Source organism: Haematobia irritans, chromosome 1 (genome assembly GCF_050003625.1).
Source record: "Haematobia irritans isolate KBUSLIRL chromosome 1, ASM5000362v1, whole genome shotgun sequence".
NCBI lineage: Eukaryota > Metazoa > Arthropoda > Insecta > Diptera > Muscidae > Haematobia > Haematobia irritans.
Window position 1 is genome coordinate 93,970,952 of NC_134397.1, and position 15,270 is coordinate 93,986,221.

Genomic DNA, 15,270 nt, shown 5'->3' on the forward strand with positions numbered 1-15,270 from the left:
CTGAACCTTAAGATTGATGAAAGAATGTTTGAAGTATTGTCATTTTATAGATCTCCAAAATGTAGTATTTCTACTTTTTTCGGTAAGATGGAGGAAGAAATGTTGAGATTTGATAGTCCGTTTATTATACTGGGTGATTCGAATGTTGATCTTCTATCGAGTGTTTATGCCAATGAAATGTTTGACCTTTTTAACTCTTTTAATTGTAGGAGTATCCACTCTATGATAACAAGACCTGTAAGTGGAACTAGCATTGACAATGTGTTTTCTAATAGTCAAGGTGAAATATTTGTTGATTCTGTTGAGTGCAGTTTAAGCGATCATAATTTGATTTTTTGTAGGATTATTTCGGATAATCGAACTGACTCTTATGTTGAGCGAAGGAAGGTTTTATATGATTATGAGGGTGTACGTAACCATTTGCGAAACAACCTTCTGCTGATGGAAGGGGTGGGAGGCTCGTCTGACATGACCTCAAATTTAATCAGTTTAGTAACCGAGGCATTAGAAAGGAATACCATTGTATCGACGCACAGAACACATGTTACACATGATATGGAACCATGGATAACAGATAATTTATGGTCCTTGTTTGAGGAGAAGAGACGACTCTTGAAAATCAGGAAGAGATATGGGCGTAATGGCCATATTGGTGAGAAATTGAGTAGAATAAGCAAGATTATTAGAAGGGCTTGTAGAATCTGTACGAATCATTACTTTGAGAGAAATTTGTTGAGGTACAATGCTGACCCTAGAAACTGCTGGAGGTTTTTGAATAATGTAATGGGCAGATCAGGTAAGCGGGATTTGAACATGACGGATGCAGAAGGTTGTGTGTTAGAGAGTGAAGTGGATACATCGGAAGTTCTTAATAACTTTTTTATTGAATTTATTGCTATGTTGAGATCTACAATTCCAATTGACGGTACAGAGAATTATAATCTATTGAGGACGCTCAGAATGCAAAGTCGTAGTTTTTCTTTTCGTGCAGTTGGAACTGGTGATGTTCATGATGTTTTTATGGGTTTATGGGTTTAAGGAAAGGAAAGAGTTCTGGTAGTGATAATATTTCGTCGGAGTTATTGATAAGATGTGATATTTTATCACATTATATTGCTAACATATTTAATACTATGATCAATGAGCAGATATATCCGGAGATTTTGAAGTATTCTAAGGTCATACCTATACCGAAAGTTGTAAATGCTTGTACGCCAGAACAATTTAGACCGATTGTACTCTTGTCGACTATTGACAAGGTATTTGAGAGGATAATTCACACTCAACTACTGAGCTATTTTGAGGAGGCGTCTCTTATATCTAGATCACAGTTTGCTTTTGTCAAAGGGGGAGGAACGCATGAGGCTGTCTTAAGAGTGCTGAATTCGATCTGCAAGGGTTTAGATGGAGGGTTTTCTGGTGTAGGTGCTATATTTTATGATTTAAGTAAGGCATTTGAATTAGTTGACCATAGAATTCTGCTGGGGAAACTTTTTCATTATGTCATCAGAGGTCGGGAGCTTGCACTTATTAGGAATTTTCTGACCAATCGGAAACAATTTGTACAAGTGAGGGAGGGCAGAAGTACGGATAGACTGATGGATTGTGGAGTTCCGCAGGACAGTATACTAGTCCCACTATTATTTATGTTATATATCAATGATTTTCAGAATTTGGAATTGTTTGGGTCTATTGTATTGTTTGCTGATGACATATCGATTTTATATCCATACAAACTCTTGAAAATGGAGATGGAAATGGACTTTTCACTGCGAAGAATAGGCTTGTAAGATTTCGGCCGAACTATGGGTCTGGTGATTTTTCTGTGAGCTTAGACGGGAATATAGTGCGGGAAGAGTGCGGTGTAAAATATTTAGGGTTGAAATTTAGAAGTGATCTAAAGTGGAAGGATCATATAAGATATGTAAAATCGAAGAGTTCGTCTGCTATTGGGATGCTGTATAAGCTTAGGCGAAACTTAAATATTGCAGCGAAACTCCTGGTTTACAATGTTTTGATACATAGTCATTTGGAGTATTTAGCAGTGGTTTATGCTCACAAGAATTGTAATGATTTGAAAGTTCTACAATCTGCTCAGAACAAAGCTCTTAAATGTGTTTTTAATTTGAATGCTCGTCATAGTACCACATCTCTGTTTCGTGATTTTGCTAGAGGTATACTTCCTATAAGAGGATTATGCAAAAAACAATTACTTTTGTATGTGTATATATCCTTGAATTCCATGAGTCATCTGTCAATTGATTTTAATTTGCACTAATTTAGTAATTCTTTCATAACAAATATAATATATAAAATATTTGTTATTTTAAATTAGTGAGAAAATTTTTCGTTTTTTGAAAATTATTAAACATAAACAACAAACAATAGGTCGATCAATTTTCGTGATGGTGAAAAAAAGAAAACACCAGCAGAATAACAACCCCTTCATTCGTCTTCATTTTGGAATCTTCAATTATCAGGTAATATTCACCCAGAAAAAAGTGACCCTTCTTTAAGTTAAAATTAACTAATTGTGAAGAAAGTTGAACTTAGCATAGCGCCAAAGACATGTTTATTTTTTTGAACGATATGATTTTCGTTGAAATTAGGTAGAATGCATTCCATATATTAGTTAACGTTTTCCCATATTTATGTACCCTTATACTACAGAATGAAAAAAATTAACTGAATTGAATTCATATATGGAATGATTTTATTGAACTTTTTTCATCCATTGGGACAAATCTTACATATTTGTGGTAAACCTTTTTACTTCAAACTTAGAACTGCTTACCTTCTTGTTACACCCACCACCATAGAATGGTGACGGGGGTATAATAAGTTTGTCATTCCGTTTGTAACACATCGAAATATCGATTTCCGACTATATAAAGTATATATATTCTTGATCAGGGAGAAATTCTAAGACGATATAACGATGTCCGTCTGTCTGTCTGTTGTAATCACGAACTCGTCTTTTGTCTGCAGGCAGGTCAAGTTCGAAGATGGGCTATATCGGTCCGGGTTTTGATATAGTCCCCATATAAACCGACCTCCTGATTTGGGGTCCTGGGCTTATAGAAATCGTAGTTTTTATCCAATTTGCCTGAAATTTGAAATCTAGAGGTATTTTATTACCATAAAGAGGTGTGCCAAAAATGGTGAGTATCGGTACCTTGCCACCGGCAAGGTATAGCCCCCATATAGACCGATCTCCCGATTTTACTTATTGGGCTTATAGAAACCGCAGTTGTTATTCAATTTACCTGAAATTGGAAATCTAGAGGTATTGTAAGACCACAAAGAGGTGTGCCAAAAATTGTGAGTATGGGTCCATATTTTGGTGTAGCCCCCATATAGACATTAGCGTAGCTAGATAATCTTCGTAGGGGGGGCTATAGCCCCCTAGCTAAACATTTATAGACTGAACTTATAACTTCAATTAATGTTTTATTTCATAAAAGTTAATAAAAAAATAGACATCAAAATAACTCGACAATTAATTTATAATAAAGCAACTAAAAGTAGTTCCACACTTTTTCCAGCATGGGAGTTGTTCTAAAGGCACAACTTTAAAAGCACTTCCACAAAGAAGTTAATTATTTTAAATACACGGGAAGTTTTTTAACTAAATTTTTTTCATATTTTAATGCGTAAGTTTTTGTTTTATTTAGCTGGGAAAATATCACACAATTTTTGAATTCACATTCAAAACACTGAATTCGGACCACACTTTAAGAAGTGGTGCAAATCAATTGCAACGGCTGTTCGATGGACATCCGTTCTATGACAAATTCATATTACATTCATCGCTTCTGCGCCAATTTTGCACCACTCCCGGACAAAAAAAGAAAATTTTCGCTTCTTTTTTGGCGACGCTTTTTTGCAGCATTATTAAGATATTAATTTATGAAAGAATAGTATCTATTTTTTTAATTAAATTTACTAAATCAGACTAAACAAAATAATAAATAATAAACTAAATCACAACCACAGCTTTATTTCATAAATATCAGACTTCAAACATTGCCATCGGCAACTGCTACCACAACCCAAGTAATTCGATTGTGCATGAAAGTCTTTAGCGGGACTTTGTGCGGTTGTATATACTTGTTTAATTTTTATAAAAATGGAAAATCGTAACTAGGTTTTCAAATTCTGGGGGGGGGGGGGCTAAACTTTTTCTAAGCCCCCTCTCCAGAGGCCTTCCTACGCTTATGCATATAGACAGATCTCCCGATTTTATTTCTTGGGCTTATAGAAACCGCAACTTTTATTCAATTAACCTGAAATTGGAAATCTAGAGGTATTGTAGGACCACAAATACGTGTGCCAAAAATTGTGAGTATCGGTCCATGTTTTGGTATGGTCCCTATACAAAACGACCTCCCGATTTGGGGTCTTGGGCTTATAGAAACCGTAGTTTTTATCCAATTTGTCTGAAATTGGAAATCTAGAGGTATTTTAGGACCATAAAGAGGTGTGCGCAAATGGTGAGTATTTTTATCCTATTTGCCTGAAATTGGGAATCTAGAAGTATTTTCGGGTCATAAAGAGATGTGCCGAAAAATGTGAGTATCGGTCCATATTTTAGTATAGCCCACATAAGAGCGATCTAAAACCTAGTTCATGGTCTACGACTATTTTTTTTATTTTTCCGTAAGTGTTTATATATTGGAGAAGTTTAGTCTTGAATTCAGTCCATGTCCTTCCGATTATTTTATATGCTACTGCAAATTTCGAAAATTTATCTATTATTGTCATAAAGAGGGACTTAGATAAGCTATAGAAAACGTCTACGTGTATTATTTCTTTTGGATTATTTGGTGTTTCTGTAACTTTAAATGGAATTTTTGGAGGTCTTCTGTCATATTTTTCGAGTGTACATATTTCACAGTTATTGATAAATTGGGTTATTCTTATTTTAAGTTTAGGATTATATATTTGTGTCTTTAGTTCTTCAAATACTGCTTGTATACCTCGATGGTTTTTATCTAAATGCTCCTTTTCTATAATCTCGGTTAACATAAGTTCATCTTCTATGTCTTCTAATTTCTTAAAACATCTTATGATTCTGAAATTCTTATTTTCTAAAAAGAATTCGAAGTACGTATTCTGAAATATATCATAAAATTCATCGTCGATCGTAATTGCGTTTATATGGTCTAGGTCAAAATAGGTCTTTAATAACATGATTATATATTCTTTGTCGAGCGACTTTATTCTAATGGTTTTCCTATTATTCTTGAAAATTGTTTCCTGTTTATTTGTGCCGAACCCGATGATATCTTATTTATTATAATTTGATTTTTAAACATATTGATAGGCGAACTGCTTTCTCTTATTATTGATTCTTGGATATCCACTAGGTTTATATTTACTTGTTCCCACTCAATTCTTGACAGTGCGTCGGCATTGCTATTTTTCATAATCAAACTCTGATAGTCTTAGCCTCCATCTAACGAGTTTAGTATTTGGTTCTTTGATCGAAAATAACCATGTCAATGGTCTGTGATCTGTTTCTATTAAGAATTTACGTCCAAAAAGATATGGTCTAAAATATTTAGTGGCCCAAATTATAGCCAAAAGTTCTTTTTCAATCGTACTATAATTTATTTCATGTTCGTTAAGTGTTCGACTAGCATAACAGATAGGATGATCGTCTTGAGAGAGTATCGCTCCTAATGCGTAATTGCTGGCGTCCGTTGTGAGAGTGAATTTTTTTGAAAAGTCTGGATAAGCTAAGATGGGATCATTAGTAAGTAATTTCTTAAAGGTTTGGAAACTATGTTGATATCTTTGATCACAGGGGTCAATCTTTGCATCCTTCTTTAAGAAGGTAGTCATTGGTTTAGTAATTAATGAATAGTCTTTAATAAATTTCCTATAATATCCGGTAAGTCCAAGAAATTGTTTTATCTGTTTTGGGGTTTTAGGCAAAGGGAAATTCATAACGCATTCAATCTTTTTTGGGTTAGGTTTAATTCCATCTTGGGTAACAATATGTCCTAAAAATTCTGTCTCTCTTTTGAAAAATTCGGATTTATCTAGTTGTACTTTTAAGTTAACTTCTTCTAACCGTTTGAAAATAAGTCTTATTGATTCTTCGTGCTCTTGGAGAGAGGTGGAGAAGATTATAATGTCGTCTAAGTAAACTAAACATATTTTGTTAATATATTCCTTTAGAACCGTATTCATAAGTCTTTGAAACGTTGCGGGGGCGGTTTTTAGTCCAAATGGCATTCTTAAAAACTCATAATGTCCACCTTCGACTGTCCATCATCGACTTCGATTTGGTAGAATCCTTTAGCCAAATCTAATGTGGTAAAATACATTGACCTTCCGAGTTTGTCCAATATTTCATCTATATTTGGGATTGGGTAGCGGTCATCAATAGTGACCTCATTTAATTTTCTGTAATCGACTACCAATCGCCATTTCTTTTTTCCACTCGCGTCTTCCTTTTTTGGTACGATCCAGATCGGTGCAGAATATGGGGATGTGCTATGACGTATGATTCCATTGTCAAGCATTTCTTGAATTTGGTTTTGTACCTCATCCTTATGGATATAGGGATAGCGGTACGATTTGGAATAGATTGGGATGTCGGTAGTAGTGTTTATTTTATGTTTTATTGCATTAGTAAATGTTAAATTTGAGTCAGGATGCTAGAAAATTCCTTCAAAACGTTTTATTATCCTTTTTACTGTCGATTTTTCTTCGCAGTTCATATGGGTCATACGAATTTGTTCTAATACTGGGTTTGTCTGTTGAAATTCTTCATCTACGATACAAAAGTTTTCAACGTTTACTATTGTCAGGTCTTTCTTATCCAAATATACAACCTTTAAGTGGTCCTTTGAATTTTCTAGTTCAACCTTAAAATTTTGTATGTTATATATTCCTTCTTGAAGAATGAGATCTCCTTCAGTGTTACGTTGTTCTTTAAGATGAACGAGACCTTTTTCCTGTTCAACGACGAATTGGATACTATTTATTCTAGCATATAAAAGTGGTATTTTTACATTGTTAATAACTAAAATGTTGTCTGCGTAATTTACGATAGCTTTAAACCGCTTTAGTACATCGTTTCCTATTATTCCGTCGTAAAAGTCATGAAATTTGCATTCTTTATATATTGTAGTAGATTGTACGTTATTTTGGAGGGTCTTAAGTGTCACTGGTCCGGAGTTTATCTTCCATTTCGGGTTACACAATCCGGGGTTTACTAATGAATGTGTACCTCCGGTGTCTACAATAAATTTTAAGTTATTTTTTACTACTATATGGGGTAGTTCACCTTTGAGGGCTGAAAATGAAAATTTTGTAGGTTGGTTTCCGTGGTGGGTCTAGAACTGGATGCTGTTTGTTGATACGATTCTTGTTGGGTCTGATCGTGGTATGTTGTATTGTAGTTGCATATCCCATTTTCCTGGGTTTGAGGGTTTGTTCCATCATCATATTGTGTCTGTCCTTCCGGAGGGGAATGTGTCTGAACCATATTTATGTCCATTGGTTCTATCGGTGGTTGCCTGTTTCCGTGGTGAAAATATCGGCTATTCTGGTTGTTTGGATGAATAGAGTTATTTCCGGTGTGTCTATTGGGTTGGTAATGATTGTCTTTCTGTTGATAATTTGCAGCTTGAAAATTCCTATTGTTTTGGTGTTGACTGGGTCCTGGTCTATGATTATTTCCTTGATAATTTCGATTATACTGATATGTGGTGTTATTAGGGGGTTTCTCTTCGTTATTTTGGGGTACGTTTTTATTTTCCTGTCCTTGCCTGTATTGGGTAGAATTGAATATGCCTCTTGCTGAAGTGTGATATGCATATCCGGATTGAAATAATATTTCCATCGCGGTTTCTAATGAGTCTGGGTCTCTACATGTTATGATTGTCCTCATCGGTTCTGGTAATTTTTCTCTAAATATGTTAAGTGCTGTCTTCATATTATTTTTGGCACATTCATTTGTCGCTTCGCCTGGTCCTAATAATGTAATTGTCTTGTTGTTGAGGCTTCTAAGTCGTGTCTTTATGTCATTGTAGAATTCTACGCTATTAGTCCTGAATGAAACACTTTTTAGTTTGTCAAACAGTTCTTCTAAACTTTGTCTTTCGCCAAAGTTATTCATAAGTATCGTCTTAATGTCGTGCCAAGATTGCGCCTGGCAATTTATTTCTATAATTTCCCTAGCTCTTCCTTTCAGTTTACTCTTTATTATATCAGAAAACAAATATTGAGATGGTTCGTCATAACGCATATGAAGAGGGTGGATTCTTTCTATCAGATTAATAAACGTCTGTAAGTCCCTGTAATCTCCGTTGAAATCTGGGAGTTTTCCCAAATATTTCACGGGATCTATAGTAACAGATAATGGGGTCTGATTGTCGTCAGGCATTTCTTAAAAAGTCTGGGTCTTTGAATGGTAACAAAAAGAATATACTTTCGATCCTTTGCGATGTTGAATGGTCGGTTAGTCTTGTTTGTAAAAATACGGATGGCAAAAGAAAACAAAATTTTACAAATTTTTTTTTCTAAATTCCTTTATTTTCTTTCTGAAGGGTGGAGAACGCAAAAAAAAGATGATCGAATTCCTCTTATTTTCAGAACAAGATTAACAAATCTATATATATATATATATATATATATATATATATATATATATATATATATATATATATATATATATATATATATATATATATATATATATATATATATATATATATATATATATATATATATATATATATATATATATATATATATATATATATAGTGCTAGATAATATATATAAACTATCTTACTCAACTTTCCTTTCTTCCTCGTCAGCTACTAGCTTTTTCTCCTCCAATCCTGTTACTATTGCTTTTGATTGATGGTTGGTTGGTCCTATGATGTCGTATACTTCGTCACTTTCGCTTATCGAAATGGTGTTGATTATTGGTTGTTGTTTTCCTTTTTTCCACGATATATTTTTTTCTTATAAATATAAATTTTTCAATGTAAATTTTGTTTCACTGTCTTTTAATGTCTATTCTTAATTTTTCACCATATTTTCTATTTTTGTTAAAAAAAAAGAATTTTCCAAATAGGATTTTTTGTTTAATGTATAGTATTGTTGCTATTTCTTTATTTGTTGTTTTTTTTTTCACGGTATTTTCCTATTTTAGTAAAAGTTGTTTTTTTTCGGGATTCTTAATTTTTTTTCACGATATATTCCTCATTTACTATTTTTTCAATAGTTACTGTTTCTTAATTTTTTTTGTTTGTTTTTTTTTGAGTGTTAATCTTTTCTTTTTTTTAATACATTTTTCAAGATGCATTTTTTTTCCTCTCTTTTCACACTTTTTCCCAATATAGGTTATCACTTTTTTTTTTAAGTCTATTTTGTTTCAATAGTTCTTGGAACTATATTTTTCCCGCGTTCGATTCTCTTAAAGGACATTAAAATGCCCAATCATTAATCTTTTAATGCCTCGAGAATCCTACCGACTGCGCCAGTAAAACTATTCCCTTATTACTTCAGTAATAAGAGAGGGTAATAAAACGATGCGATTCGTTCTAAGTTGAGATATCATCTGCTCTTTATTATTCAAATTTGGTTATAATATACTTCTTATTGCTATTGCCAAGTGTATTACGTTAACATTTTTCTTATTGCTATTACAAAGTGCATTACGTTAACAATATTTTACCAAAAACAAAGCTGGTCTTTAATGGGGTCATGTGAATGACAGAAGCTTGAGTTGCAATTATAGGTTCAATGAACCAGAATTAGAAGATGGAAAAAGGTAAGTGAGAAAAGGTGTTTTGCAATTGGAAAAAGATTGGATTGCAGTTTAAGATTGCAAAATGAACAAAAAGGTAGGTGTGAGAAAGTTTGAATTGAAAAAAAATTGGTTTGCAGTTTAAGATTGCAAAATGAACAAAAAGGTAGGTGTGAGAAAGTTTGTTGTGCAATTAGCAGAAAAAGATAATTTTGCATTGGCAAAATTACTTGTAAACTCAACTTATGTTGTAATTCCATTACAGCTAAATGATTTCAATTTTAGCTGTCATAACATTGTTACTCTGTTTTCTTTCTTTATACACCATCACGAACATAATTTTTTCTCAATAGTTTAAAATAGCAAATATTTTATATATTTTATTTGTTATTTATTATATTATTTTACTATATTATTTTTTAACAATCCCTCCGTATACCATAACAACGCGATTCCAACTAAAAAAACAACCCACGCGCAAACATATCGATTACTTCGATGACAGGTATCGATGCAGGTAGATAAAAGAAATATATGAACATTTCCTATATTCTAACAAGTGTGTCTCCTTAAGTTTTAAAAGGATTGAATACTTCTTAGTACGAATGAACTAAAAGTGTTATGCCAAGTGTTATTCGTATGTATGATAAGCTTTCTGTAATAAAGGAAGTCAGAATTATCATTTTATAAGAAATTGTACTAAATTTGAGAAAACTTGGTTTTAGTTCATATTTTGTTTATTTTTACGAATGCTTTGTTATCAGTGAATAAAAATTTCTTGTTCAGTAGTAAATTCTTATACCCAGCGAAGAAAACAGTATTAGTAAAATTCCATGCCTTATTCTAGTTAATGAACTATTCCTAACTGCTTTCAGTTTAGGATTTTTTTACTGAAGCGAGTAAATTTTATTATTTAAAAAAAATTTAATTAATGGAAATAAAATGGCTAAACTAAATTGATGAACATTTCTTCCTTTAGTTCCGAAGGCACTTTTTTCTGGGTGTTCAGTGACGCTAACCTTTTGTGAAAAAATTTGGTTTAGGATTTTTTGTTTATATTTGTAGGTATTGAAATTGTAAAAGGAGGACAAAATCACTACACAAAAAAAATCTGATTCAATCACGAAATTAATTGATCCAATTAATTTTTTAATTGAAATGTCTTCAATCACGAAAATAATAGTATCAATCACATTTTTAATTGGGCATAGAAAAAATTCTTGATTAAAAAATTAATTGATTTCATTAGCAAATTTCAATTAATTTTTTAATTGATTCAATTAAAAATTTAATTGATGTTGATTGCAAAACTCAATTAATTTTTTAATTAAAAAAGGTCAATATTTTCAATTACTTTCTGAACTGGCTTAGAGTTTTTATTTGGAATATGTTAACAAATGATTGTTTGAAGTACATTTTTAATTATAAAATAAAAAAATGTTCATTACTTTTTTTTAACTGACTTAGTCTTTCGAATTTGATTAAAAAGTTAATTGTATCAATTAATTTTTTAATTAAACATTTAAAAATTTTCAATCATTTACTTAATTAACTTAATGTTTCTACCTTGATTAAAAAGTTAATTGTATCAATTAATTTATTAATTGAAAACATTTTCAACTCCAATTAACTTTTTAATTGGAAATATTTTGGTGAAATTTTTTTCTGTGTAGCCAGCAACTTATTAAAAGTGAAAGGTACTAGAAGAACAAAAAATGTGTTTCAATATTTCAAAGCCAGTCAATGCTGTTGATTCTAAATAAATATATTTAATATATTAATAAAATATGTCTTTCATTGAAGAAAAATTTCTTATATAAATAAATAAAATTGTATTTAAAAACGAAGATAAGCAGTTCTAATTTTGAAGTAAAAGGTTTACAACAAATATGTAAGATTTGTCCAAATGAAAGAAAAAAGTTCAGTAAAATCGTTCCATATACACGCAAAGAAAAAAAACGTTTGGAAAACGTGTACCGAAAACGTTTTTCTTTTGTTAGAGTTTTTTGAATTGCTTCGAAAATTTTAAACTTTTATCACCAAAAAAATTCGTTTGTTACAAAATTTTTATGTTTTCAATAAAAAAAGTTATTTTTGAAATAACAACACAGTCCATTTCGTTTATATCAAACACTGTTCTTTTCTGACTTTAGGTCTTTAATAAGACACATTTTACAGTTCAAAATTTAATATAGTACAATGTAATGTTGAACATTTTTTCGGAATCTTCCGAATATATCTGGAATATATGTAAAAAAAAAAACAAAAGCAAAAAAAAAAAAACTTTGGCCGAAGCAGGGATCGAACCCACGACCCTTGGCATGAGAGTCGGACGTAGCTACCACTGCTCCACGGTGCCAAACTAAATGTTTTTTCCGGTAAATAAACTTTGTTTATTCGGTTCGTGGGCGCCGCAAGCTATGCTATATAAATATAACTTATATGGATATTTATCTATTGATGACCATAACAGGTACATAGCTCAGTGGTTAGTGTGTTGGCTTACAATGTGCATGGTCCGCGGTTCGATTCTCCGTCCAGGCGAAAGGTAAAAAAAATTTTAAAAATTTATAAAATCGTATAATTTCTTCTACATTGTTGGTATTACAGAAAAAGGTGTTAAGAACTAAAAATCCTCGTGGATGTGAGAAAGATGTGAGGGACAATGCAATTTGCAAGAAAATAATGTTTTTATGAAATTTATGAAATTGTTTTTACATCCTGGAAAAGAAAAAACGTTTATCACAAAAAGTATATACTTTTCTTCCAAATACACTTCCTTACAGCGAAAAGCAAATGAGAAACGAACTTTGTTTGTCTAAAATTTCGTTTGGGAGGAAAGAATTATTTTTTTGCGTGTATGAATTCATAAATATAGGAAAATGTTAACTAATATATGGAATGCATTCTACCTACTTTCTACGAAAATCACATCGTTCAAACAAATAAAAATGTCTTTAGCGCTATACGAAGTTCAACTTTCTTCACAATGAGTTCATTTTAACTTAAAAAAGGGGTCACTTTTTTCTGGGTGTACATGTAATAAATACATATGCTGAAGATTGTTTGTATTTGCTTATACGTATTGTAACGGGCCTCTATATAGAGTTATTTTATATTTTAATTATTGAAGAAATTTCGAAAATTTTATTCTTTTTTCAAAATTAGTTTATATATTTTATTGACGCCAATTTTGAATAGTTATTGTTTAATTTAATTTCAATATGCCAAAACTAATATAACATGTGCTTTACTCCATTTTCAGGAAGGAATGGATTGGGTGTGCAAGAATATGAAAAAATAGAAGAAGCGTTTTATCGAAGATAAAGTATTTCGTACCGATAAACTGCAATATAAAATCAAATTATATAAATATATTTAATGAATATTATTTTATTTAATTCTAATTAGTAAAGCATTATTTGGAAAGCATTATTAATAAAATTGTGATGAATGAGTTTTTCTGAATTCGTTTTTTTTTCTCGGGTATTTATTAATATTTCGATGCTGTGTCTTTTGTTGGTTTCTCTTCGGGTAAGGTAAGAGGTCAAAGGAGGTTTTAATATCCCACGCCCAGAGAAAAAATACTACCATAATATTACCAATACCTTACACTGACAGGTGATACGTGAGCATTACCGTTTGGTATTAATAGAGCTCAATATCGGATCATATCTAACCTATATTAGTGTAAAACGGGCCGACTATATTATACCTTCACCACTTTGTAGACAAAAATTTGTGATACCATCTCAACTCCTTCAAATTTATTTATCCGATTTGGAGACAATTTTTTGTACTTCTACAAAATCTCTAGACTTAAAATTTAAATCGGCTAACACCCTGTGATGAAACACAATGTTAGTGAAAATATGATTTATTAGACGATACATATCTATTCGAGATATATGACTATTTGAGTAATATTTAAAATTTTTGCTACTTAGCAGCGACGATTTTACAAGGATATTGGTTAGATCTCGCCAAGATATGTGTGTAGGATATGACTACACGGAAAAAAGTGAACTGTTTTATAGGAAGAATGAACTACGACGTACGAAAATTGAACTAAATTTTACTCTACATGTTGAGATTTCCACAAAGCGTTGTTAAAAGCACGAAATTTTAATGCCCTGTTGTACTTTTAAACTGCAGTTTGTGACTGCTAGCACTTGTGTAGGAATGAACTTGCTAGAAAAATTCTAATTTGAATTAAGGGAGGCTATGAAAAATATTTCGATGACTGAGAATTTAAAATTTGAAAAAGGAGAAAGAAAAAATTTGGGATAGACATTTGAAGATAGGCTAAAATTTTTTTTTGTGAGGAAGAAGAAAAACATAATTTGAAAATAAAAAAACGATTAAAATAATTTTTCTGTGAATTGTGAAAAAAAACAATTTAATTTCGAATTAAACGATTGGATTTATGTTGAACTTTGTTAAAACAAAAATAAATATTTCAATACGAATCTACTACGGCAATATTTTTTTTTGAATACAATATACAAATGAGGAAATCATTATATATCCTGAAATTTTACCTAATCTGCTGTTGAAACACCATTTTTTTGGTTATAGAGCCAAATTGGCAAGTTGGACAGAAGCGACCTTTGTGTGCTTCGAGTTGGTGAAAACGGAAAATTTACATACAACGAAATATTGGTTTGCTTGAGTTATGTCTGATTTTAACTAGAAGAGAAAATTGCGAAGACGACAAAAATTTATATTCAACAGTCGAAGGCTATGAATATTGCGATATCAAATTTTTGACAAAACGAAGACGCCATGCTATTTTTTCTAATTTTCGGAACTATTCAAGGATTCATATGTAGAACCATACTTTAAGGATACACAAGACACATAACTATTTGTATTAGCTTTACTATTTGATAGAGTGGAAATTTTAGCCTCATGGATCAAGATACGACAACAGGCCTGCGGTCATCTTCAACGATCTAAAAGGTGAGTTTTAATTTTAATTTCTGAAAATCAAAATTTCCACTCCACATAATTATTAATATTCATTTTAACATTTTGTTTTTCCAAAATAAAATATATCATTCCTTTCGTGTTTGTGTAAATTCTTAAAACTTAATTTTTCTTCACAAAATTAATTATTAAATTAATTATTTGTTTTTGTTAATACTTAATGGAATTAATATATTAATTATCAACAATACTTAAAAAAACTAATATTTATAAAATTAAATTTCAATAGATAATATTTATTGTTTTTATATACTATTTTTTTTTTTTGACTTTAATATTAATGGTTCTTTTCAATTTTGATAAAATATAATTACTTTTTAAAATGAATTAGGTTAAATTTATTTCCACGAAAGGTTTAGAGCGGAGGTAGCACAATCAAGAGTTAGCCAATGAAATTTAAATGTGATAACATAGGAGGGTGGGCAGAGACATAAGGGAAAAATTACATCTTCCACCCCTAGTCCTCGAATATTTCCAATCATCTTTTGTTTATATTTTATTTTTTCA

At 31.2% G+C, this 15,270-nt stretch overlaps 1 protein-coding gene across 1 annotated transcript in view; it reads left to right on the top strand.

Annotated features, from left to right (window-relative positions):
- LOC142221425 (ADP-ribosylation factor-like protein 3) overlaps positions 1 to 13,242 on the top strand; it is a 162,024-nt gene extending 148,782 nt beyond the window's left edge. Inside the window, exon 5 of the mRNA XM_075291145.1 lies at positions 13,040 to 13,242. Within this exon, the coding sequence (XP_075147260.1) occupies positions 13,040 to 13,078 (39 nt within the window). The 3' untranslated portion in view covers positions 13,079 to 13,242. The remainder of the gene's footprint in view (positions 1 to 13,039) is intronic.
- The last annotated feature ends 2,028 nt before the right edge of the window (positions 13,243 to 15,270 follow it).